The sequence below is a fragment of the Arachis ipaensis genome, chromosome B05 (assembly GCF_000816755.2).
Source record: "Arachis ipaensis cultivar K30076 chromosome B05, Araip1.1, whole genome shotgun sequence".
Classification (NCBI taxonomy): Eukaryota; Viridiplantae; Streptophyta; class Magnoliopsida; order Fabales; family Fabaceae; genus Arachis; species Arachis ipaensis.
In genome coordinates, this window is record NC_029789.2 from 147,706,176 (window position 1) to 147,716,414 (window position 10,239).

General features: G+C 34.3%; 3 protein-coding genes across 4 annotated transcripts; 1 reads left to right on the forward strand and 2 right to left on the reverse strand.

Annotated features, from left to right (window-relative positions):
* On the forward strand, window positions 227-3,362 carry LOC107642226 (probable polygalacturonase). Its single transcript, XM_016345520.2, has 6 exons — window positions 227-437; window positions 647-970; window positions 1,441-1,561; window positions 1,677-1,851; window positions 2,137-2,207; window positions 2,430-3,362. The coding sequence occupies exons 1-6, from the start codon at window positions 396-398 to the stop codon at window positions 3,125-3,127; spliced, it is 1,431 nt and encodes a 476-aa protein (XP_016201006.1). The 5' UTR covers window positions 227-395; the 3' UTR covers window positions 3,128-3,362.
* Window positions 3,467-5,954, reverse strand: LOC107641536 (probable serine/threonine-protein kinase At1g01540). Of its 2 annotated transcripts, none has more exons than XR_002347617.1 (7): window positions 5,113-5,954; window positions 4,811-4,915; window positions 4,585-4,707; window positions 4,334-4,483; window positions 4,115-4,152; window positions 3,813-4,019; window positions 3,467-3,726 (listed from the first exon to the last, which is right to left on the reverse strand). XR_002347617.1 is itself a non-coding variant. In XM_016345022.2 (7 exons), the coding sequence occupies exons 1-7, from the start codon at window positions 5,649-5,651 to the stop codon at window positions 3,676-3,678; spliced, it is 1,275 nt and encodes a 424-aa protein (XP_016200508.2). In that variant the 5' UTR covers window positions 5,652-5,954; the 3' UTR covers window positions 3,467-3,675. The 2 variants fall into 2 exon arrangements, 1 of the variants encoding a protein (XP_016200508.2); XM_016345022.2 differs by having other exon boundaries at window positions 4,115-4,214.
* LOC107644882 (glutaminyl-peptide cyclotransferase) lies at window positions 6,054-10,141 on the reverse strand. The gene is made up of 11 exons (XM_016348832.2): window positions 9,445-10,141; window positions 8,921-8,977; window positions 8,794-8,829; window positions 8,284-8,348; window positions 7,934-7,997; window positions 7,571-7,688; window positions 7,341-7,438; window positions 7,145-7,215; window positions 6,877-6,904; window positions 6,620-6,674; window positions 6,054-6,432 (listed from the first exon to the last, which is right to left on the reverse strand). The coding sequence occupies exons 1-11, from the start codon at window positions 9,724-9,726 to the stop codon at window positions 6,317-6,319; spliced, it is 990 nt and encodes a 329-aa protein (XP_016204318.1). The 5' UTR covers window positions 9,727-10,141; the 3' UTR covers window positions 6,054-6,316.

The window sequence follows — 10,239 nt, forward strand, 5'->3', positions numbered from 1 at the left end:
GTTCGAGTCACACTCTTAACTTTGGAAAAAAAAAAAAAAAAAAGAAGAAGAAGAAAGAAAGAGGACACTATGAACTATGAACATAGTTACATAGACTCATAGTCATGCATGTAGCATTATAGGACCATACCGTGCTTCCCTTACACGTAACTGTAATTATCTACTTTATGTATTATGTATGTATGTAATGTGACTCATTACCATTACTAATTCTTTTCAACATGTTTCTATAACTTTCCGATAATCTCTCCTTAAATATATGACCCATGATTCCTACATTCTAACCATATATATATATATATATGTATGGAGTATGGAGTAATAGTTATGGCCTAATTTCCTTTCTATATATGCCACAACACAAAACCTTGAAGCCTCAGTAGCATCACACTTCAATGGCAATCATCAACATGTATGCAAAATGCACAAACTCCTATGTAATCTTCTCTCTTTCCTTTTTGTTTTATTTTCTTCTTTCTTGCACACACTGTGATTTTGGTAATGCACACGTTGATAATTGCTACCTACATTGTTCTATATATATATATAGACAAGTAGAACTAGTTTCTTCTTGTGTTTGTTGAAATAAACAAGTCACTAAATTAGAATTACAATGATGTTTGAGATAAACTCTTGTTTTGCACAGGTTGTTGGGTTTATCTGCACAATTTTGTTGTTGAGATCAGTAGCAGAATGCAGAGAGGTCAATGGTGTATTGGAGAATCTTGAGTACCCTGCAATTAGTTGCAGAAAACACAGTGCAAGTTTGATTGATTTTGGTGGAGTTGGTGATGGCAAAACATCCAATACAAAGGCCTTTCAATATGCAATTGGGAACCTGAGCCATTATGGTTCTGATGGTGGAGCATTGCTTGTTGTGCCACCTGGGAAATGGTTAACAGGAAGCTTCAATCTCACTAGCCATTTCACTCTTTTTCTCCACCGTGACACTATCATCCTCGCGTCTCAGGTATTTAGCCCTGCTAGTAAACACCCAATCCGATCCCTGGCCGAAAAGATTAAAAGAAGGTGAACAAAACAGTCAAAGATTTGAAACTAACAAGCCTAACCATTTATTTATTGAACAAATTTGTCTACAAGTTTTGTGTGGAATGACTAGTTTCAACCATGTTATGTTTATTGAAGACATTAGTTAGAAATTAGGATTAGTATGTAACAGTGTAACATTTGAATATATGGTTACCCTTTTGGTGTGGTAATTAGTATTAGTTATTGGTATAATTAGTTAAGGTGCAGGCAAAGCTCATTGACTAAACATTTGTACAATAAAAGTATAAATTTGGTTATCTAATTTTCTTTGTCCCTAACATCTTACCTAACTATGATTTCTTGGCATGTTAGTTTAACCTCTTTTTTTTTTTTTTAATATCTTCTCCAAATATAGAAAATTTTATTGGTCATTGAGAAAAATATTGGCAGGATGAATCAGAATGGCCTGAACTTTCTGTACTACCATCATATGGTAGAGGAAGAGACGCTCCTGATGGAAGGTTTAGTAGTCTCATTTTTGGAACAAACCTCACTGATGTTGTAGTTACTGGTATGTAACCAGTATCTACTAGACCCATTATGGTTACTCCTGTTTAGATATTGTTGAGATCATGTCTCATTGGAAGTAAGTTTTAATATCACCAATTTTTGAATTTGTTCATAAGGTTATAATGGGACAATTGATGGACAAGGCTCTTATTGGTGGGATAAGTTTCATAAGGGTGAATTGAAACTTACTAGACCATATATGATTGAGATTATGTTCTCTGATCACATTCAGATATCAAATCTCACTTTGATCAATTCCCCATCTTGGTTTGTCCATCCAATTTACAGCAGGTTTGTGAATAATTTTAGAATGTTATTTTGATTCGACCTTTTTACCCGTGCATCCAATCACATAACGTCACATACGTAAAAATAACTACCTTTTACATTGATCGCGTAAATGGTCATCTAAAATAATAGATGTGATTAGACGACTGCGTAAAATGTTTTACATTGTTGGTACATCAAAATCAAACTCATAATTTTATCTTGAATAGTTGAATCATTGTTATTTATTGGGTAATTTTGATGCACAATATGTTTTGTTGTTTCTTATCATACGTGCACTGTGTGCAGTGACATCATAATTCAAGGACTCACCATTGCTGCACCAACTGACTCTCCCAACACAGATGGAATAGACCCTGGTACTTTTTTTTTTTTTTGAATTATTATACGTTTCTTTCCAAAATCCTTAACTATGAGAGATTTCTCTATTTTAGATTTTCTACTTACAGATTTGTTTTGAATAAGAAATAGTTGAGATGTTTGCTTCATATTATATATAAGTGTTTTCAACTATTACTACACACTAACTATATTGGTTGAAAATTCAACCACCAATTATTCCTTCTCTTTCTCTTTAACAGATTCTTGTACCAATACAAGGATTGAAGACTGCAATATTGTCTCTGGTGATGATTGTATTGCAGTTAAGAGTGGTTGGGATGAGTATGGAATAAAATTTGGAATGCCAAGCCAACACATAGTAATTAGAAGGCTTACATGTGTATCCCCTGATAGTGCTATGATTGCATTAGGCAGTGAAATGTCTGGTGGAATCCAAGATGTTAGAGCCGAAAACCTCACTGCTATCGATACTGAATCGGCCGTTAGGATCAAAACTGCAGTTGGTAGAGGAGGATATGTTAAGGACATATTTGTTAAGGGAATGAACTTGAACAACATGAAATATGTGTTTTGGATAACAGGTTCTTATGGATCACACGCTGACAATGATTTTGATCCAAAAGCACTTCCTGATATTAGTGGCATAAACTATAGAGATGTCATAGCAGATTACTGCAATTATACAGCAAAACTTGAAGGGATTCCTAATGATCCTTTTACAGGAATCTGTATATCTAATATGAGTATCACAAATAGTGACATGAAGAAATTGCAATGGAATTGCACTGATGTTGAAGGTGTTTCAAGCAATGTTAGTCCTGTCCCTTGTGAATTGCTATCACAGAAGGAAGAGAAGAAATTTGATTGTCCTTTTCCAGATGAGAAACTTCCCATTGAAAGTGTTATGTTGAAGACTTGTTCCTTTAAAAGTGTCTAATTCTTATAGTAATATGATTATGAATGTAGTTAAATTTTGAATCCAATATCCATTATAGTAAAAACAGTATTGTGATCTATGTATTTAGGAGATTTTAGTGAAATGAAGTTGTATTACTATTACAATTTACAAATATATAGTGACTATTTTACAAAATTTATTTGCTATTCAGCTTTATTCTGCTTTATGCTGTTTGACAACAAGGTTCAATTTGTCTTTAAGCCTGTTTAAACTATGTTTTCCAACAAACATAATGCATAAGGAGCAAGAGATTTTATTTTTCTGCAATCTAGCCTCACACACCTTCAAATGATGATGATGTCCCTTCACTTTGAACTAAGATTAGAAAGAAAATATTATTCCCATCTTAGTCAAATCAAGATCTAAGCTCAAAATACATCTTTATCATGGACTTAAGCTGAAGTAAATTGAGAATTATTTGAAAACATTGAAAAAATACAGTGATTTTCATGCCGTTTTCTACTAGTGGTTGCTGCTGCTTAGCCTTCTATTTCTCACTTGAATAAGTATCCTCAAATCTTGTGGCTTTATGGAGTGAAATTTTGCTCAAAAGAATCCATGGCAATGTGGTGTTCCTTCTGTCAAGGAGGTAGAGGGAGTCAAAAACAGGACAAAAGTTTGTAAATTTCTAAAATGGTAAAGACCGAAAAGTGGTTGTTCCTACATAGAAAAGAAGTTGGTTGGACTCAAGCATTTGAACAACATCTTCCATTTTGAGTTTTGGATTCATATCAAGATCTACACACCATAGAGCAAGCAAAATAATTCGCTTTAGAACTATGGAAGAAGGCTTTTTGGGCAATTTCGGATCAACCAAGTCCGAAATCTTGCCATTGGAAATCATTGACTTGAACCAGTCCACTATATAGGCCTGCAATTTTGATGTAGTCATGATAACAAGTTCATTATCTCAACCATTCTAAGTAGTTATCAAAACCAATAACTAATGAATCCAATATTGTTTACCTGTGGTTGACTGTGATGTGATGGAAATGGAATCCTTCCTGATATAATCTCCATTATAAGTATTCCGAAATCATAAATGTCATTACTCTCAGTGAAGTTACTAGTGGACCACATTAATATAAGAAAAATGAATTTTAAAATAATTAGTAGTTAATGGGAAATTGAATACAATTTCACATTAATTCATGAAGATTGAATAATCTCACCCCCAATGTTTACCTCATAGAGTGACTAGAGTTAGAACTTTGAAGCTTAAAAAGGCCAAAATCAGAGATCTTAGGATTCCATTGTTGGTCAAGTAATATATTCTTAGATTTTATGCTGCCATGGATAATCTTTGGTTCAACTTCCTCATGAAGGTATGCAATTCTGCAGAAGTAAATTTAAATTCTTCATTATACACCTTATTGTAAACATAAATTTCTTTAACAAAGTTCTTACATAACATGATTTGGGGGCCGGATTCTCACCCATTTGCAACAGCTTGTAGAATGTGCAATCTGATAGACCATGTTAGAGGGCTCAGTGATCCTTGAAATTCATGAAGCCATTTATGCAGATTTCCATTATCTATATATTCAGATACTAACAGCCTGATACAAAAAGCCTAGCCTGTTAATTAGTTAGTACATGAAATATGAATACTATATACTATAAGATAATATAAATAGACCTCTTTGGTTTAATCATTAAAACCTGCAAGTTCTATTAGTAGAGTATCCTATCAATTTCACAAGCCTCTTGTGCTTGGCACGTGCAGTTAACTCCACTTGTGAAGCAAAAGACTCCTCAGGTTGGCAACTAAAACATGTAAACAAATCAAATAATAAAACAATCACACCATTATTATGGAATGCAGAGAATAACATATAATCTTCACTAGCAAGGTTTATGTAATATACTCTGATACTCTCCCCTTTCCAAAATAACATGAACTAAATGTATTGTGTCAAGTGACAGATATTTTGGAACAGATGGAGCAACAACTTTGTTTATACCTGTGACAAGGTAGCTTCTTCACAACCACCTTCATATTAGTAGCTAACAGACCTCTATAAACTGTTCCATTGTCCCCACTTTCAATCACATTTCTTTCAGCAAATCCATTTGTAGCATCCTCTAACTCCTCTACCTGAAAGTGCTGACACATAACTCCTTTGAACTCTGGTGAGTCAGATTGGAGTAACTCAGCACCATCATGACCATCAAGATCATCTTCAGTTGATAAATACTCAGAGTTCTTCTCAAGTTCTGAAAAGTTGCATGATGCTGATGAAAGCAACAATGATCTATATTTGTCAAGGGATGAAGATCTATGAAGAACACTACTGAGGCGCCTGCAGACATCTGATTTGGATAAAGAGAAACGTGCTTGGTAGGATTCTCGACGACGAGGATGATAGTGTATGCAGCAGATGCATATGATTATACATACTGTAAGAATGAATGCTGCAATGGAAGATACAAGCAAAACCCATAATGGTATTCCAAAGAATATTGGTGTTGATAGCAATGATGAGAGATTCTGCAGTTTCATGATGAATGATAGAATAAGACAAAAGGTAAAGAAAGATAAAAGTGAGAGTTGCACTTAGCAACGTTTGAATTTCAGTTATATAATATGGGACAAAACCACATGGAAAATCGGAAATATTGATGCTAGTTAGTTACTGTAAGGTTGAGTTTGAATTGGAGACTGCTATAGTATGTGATTTATGAAGTGATCTGAGCTATTTGGTAATGTTTTTATTTTTGAAAAAAAAAATTGTTAAATTCTTTCAAATATAGAAAGCCTTTTTTAATTGTATAACAAAAAAAAAAGAAAAAATTAACCTCACTGTATGTCTGATATTATTCTTTTTCTAGCTGTTACTCCGGCAGAAATTCAAACCAAAACAAAATTAATAATGGATATCATCATATCAATACATAAACTAGCAAAAAATTAATCAAAATGTAATATAAGTTTAAGAAAATTGTTTTCAATATACAAGACTTTCTGCACTACAAATTATATATTAAACAACTAAAGTACGTTAACATATATGAATAACGTTAATTTTGTAACATAATAGATAGCATTTTTCACATGTTACTTACAACCTTATCCCAACCATATACAAAAGAATGGATATTATATTATATCCCCTCCCAAAGTATATTTGCAAATAAAGAAAAACCCCAACATCCAAAGAGGTAACATTATGTAAATTTGAATGGCTGACGCAAGCAAAGCTGCTCAATGATCCCTTCATCAATGGGTTTATTTATAGGAACAACCTTGATTTCATACAGCTTTGGCCACAATTTTCCAGTCACTGCAAGCAATACATGAATTACATAAACTTGCTGAAAACGATAACGGAAACTAAGCCAAAAAAAGATATTGTTGGAATGAAAAATAAATAAATAAATAGAAATAGAAGGGCTTATATATAATCTTTGGAAGTTTGACCGCAATTCTTTTTAAATGAACTAAAAATAAACCAAAACGTTGGAGCTTACCAAAAATTCTTTTCTGCTGACGATCCCATGCTATCCCATTCAAAACATCAATAGCCTAAAATGTAAATGCATAAGCAATGAGTCAAATCCAACAGTTACCTCTTGAAACAATTTGATCTAATAAAAACGGAACAGAGGATTATTAATTCAATCCCATTATTAAATTGTAGCTGCAACACAACACACAAGCATGCAAACATATGCATAGGATCCAAAAAAATCTTGTTTAGAGAGATCAAAAGGTTCAGGTTACTTACGGTATACCCGGCATCAATTAGTCCTTTCCTGCATATTGTAGACAAAATGTGAATGTAAGCAACAAATGACAAACATAATTGTTAGAGTTCTCCCCTATTTGGTCCTCATTCCTCAATAGATAATCAAGTTGGAACTCGAATGATCATTTTTAGCACATTGCTGCCATGTAATGATCAAATTGGTGTTTACTTTAATCATTATATCATCTATTTACTCATAAGCACTAAGTAGTTAGTCTGTATATAGACAAGAAAAAATAAGCCATGCCTTAAATTTGGGAGGAGAATCCATCCAAGAACACGGCCATCATTCGGAGAGATTCTTACAATACAGTCGGTCTGCATAGTAAAATATCAACCTCAAAGTCCAGCTTAACAAAGATCTTGGGCCAAAAACATGATGCATATAAGATCAATTTGCTTTAGCTTTAACTACAAAAATAGTTAAACATAAAATGACATACTGTAAAAACATTCGCCCAAACTTCACCATCTATATATTCCAATTCATTGAGATTATACACTTGCTGATCCTTATAGTAGATAGTATGCTTTGATAAAGCTACATAAAAGAGGGTGAGTTAAATTCAATGAAAGTACATGACAAGCAAAGGTAAACTAATTAAAGGTTGGGGAAGAGACCATGCATTTAAATGGAGAAAAGGAAAGGAATAAAATCTCATTAGAGGCAGACCTTTAAATGTTCGAGGGTCAAGTTGATACAATGTTGAACTGCCATCACTTCCAAAGAGGACTTTTCCATCAGTCGCCAGACCCCAACCATCTTTCATCTCATGATTGAATGTCCCTAACTACAATAATTATAAAAGCAAGATTTCAGAAATCTAACTAGTTGGTTTAATAGTCATCTTGGGACATATGAAATAACAAAAGATTAAGAAAGAACAAGAACATGATCATGTAGCAAATGCAAACCAACCACAATCTAATCATGCTGTGATCTCCTTGCAGAGTCCTATTGAATCTAAAAAATGGAAGCTACTTAATTTATGACAAGAAACAAATGATTGTATGACTGAGAAGGTAAAGCACAAACTTCGCCCAAAGTTTTCTGGTCATATATGAAACCAACTTTCTGCAGCCAAGTTACTTGGAACAGCCTACAAAATATGCAACAGTAACTTATTAGAATCAGAGTATCAAACCAACATGCAAGTGTTAAAGAAAACAACTAAAACTGCTTGGCATCAAATGTATAAGCTAATAACACATTAAGAGACCCTAGGTAAACATCCCCTACAACACTCCTTAACACATGGACATTCACCCTTTCCTTCTTTTACTACTGCCTAATCATCAACAGTAGATTTTTTTTTTTAATTTATCTGCATATGCATAGTGCATCAAAATAAACCAAAAAAGAAAATGTCAATTTTCATCATATACCTTTTATCAAGTAGAGTTAAACCTTCTCCAAATAAAGAATCACCCATCCTCTGAAGCTCCTCCACCTTCATGCAGTAAAAATATAGATGTTTACAAATTACAATAGCTTCCATATTGTGCAATATCCAATCAAGGGATGCACTAACAATATACATATCTATGCCCCAATTGAAATGTCTAATTACCAATTTCATACCTAAGCGGTGGTACATCTTTATCTTTGACATTCAGTTTAAGTTACTTTTTTCTGAAATTAGGTCCAGTAGTGTACTTGTCTAAAATTTCTCATAGTGTTCTAAAGTCTATAAAGAAAATTACTTCATATAAGAGAAATTATATCTATACCATTGCAACATACAAGTAGATGCATAATAAAAGGGCATGTCTCTTGATTGGACCAATTTGCTTGTCACCAATTGTTATTCTTATGAATGAATAATAATTTGAAAACATATGGAACCGAGTATCTGAACAAGCATGCAAAATTGTTTAAGAACCAGGGTTCTGTACCTTGCCTGTATGAAGAGCAACTCTTCGGACAGATGACTGAAACAACAAATAATTAAAACATTATAATTTTGTCCTATCACAAAGCCTGAGTAAAAGGAAAACTAGGAAAGGGAAAGAAGCAACATACCCTGCCATATAGACCAGTAGATTCAAATAAGGTGTCATTTCCAGCATAAAGAAGGCCCTGAAAGCAGAAAAGCCATTTTTACCCGCAATTAGACCTTAAATAATAACCAAATTAACATATTGACATTCCATAAATTATATGATGCATGCTAAACAATTTTCCCAAATTCTTAAAGACTAAGTCTCCTTAATACAAAGCTTGTTGTTCACTATCATTAGGATGACTATCTGCTAATGAAGTTCTCAAGTTCATTGTTGAATTTATTCTTGCTTTTATGATCACACAAAAGTTTGATATGCTTTTTTTTTATCTAATATGGACATAGAAGACAGACTAGAATCTTCAGGTTTTGGACAAGCCATTTAACAACCTTGAAGCACAAACACAGCATTATCCAAATTATTTGCAAACAAATACATTAACTCATACCAATTCGCAAGTCGCAACCATATAATTCTAAACAGGGGGAAAAGTGATCATACAAAATATTCGAAATCCATAACCAAAAAAAAAAATTGATTTACCTGGGTGAAGGCTTCTGGGTCGTGAGGGAACTCGTTGACCACGTTGACCATCTCATAGGAAACATAATTTCCGAATGCGCGCCACTTGTTCGACGAAATGAACAAGAGAGCCGCGACGGAAACAAAGAGAACCCCCGAGAGAAGCACGGAGACGGTGGCGTAAGGGCGACGAGCCTTATTGCGGCGCGGTGGAGAATTAGCAGCAGCAGCCGCCATGGAAGAAGCTTGTGGCGCTGCGAGATGTTCACCGTGCCTCCTCTTCTTCAGCGATCTGGCTCCCATGGAAGCGGTGGCTTTTCATTGAAGAGAGTAAGAGACAGAAAAGAGTGAAGTGAGAAAGGTTATTTGGCGGCGCACGATAGCACGGAAATCAGCAATGGTGCTAAAATGCGCCAGCTAATTTGTGTCTGTCTGTGTAGTTATTACTTATTAGTTTTCCAGATTTGGTATTAATAGCTCGTTGACTGTGTGACGGCGCGAAAGAAGGCCGTGTCACGGGGTTGGATTAATCAGCTGCGGCCAACTCCACCATAAGCCTATGCCGGCCTGCCTTGATGGGCTTTCACTTAGATTGATGCAAGTTTTTAGATTAACTTTCGTTAAATGATCTAACCCATAAGAAAAAGGCTTTACAAAATGAATGTTGGCATGAATGTGGTTTTGCAAAATTAATTTTGAATAAAATGAGATTGGCATTAATGTAATTTGTGTTTGCTGGGGCGGATTCATGTTATATAGGCTATAGCTGTGGGGCAACTGGCAAGTGCCGCTATGAATTTTAAAGATTCTTCAAAT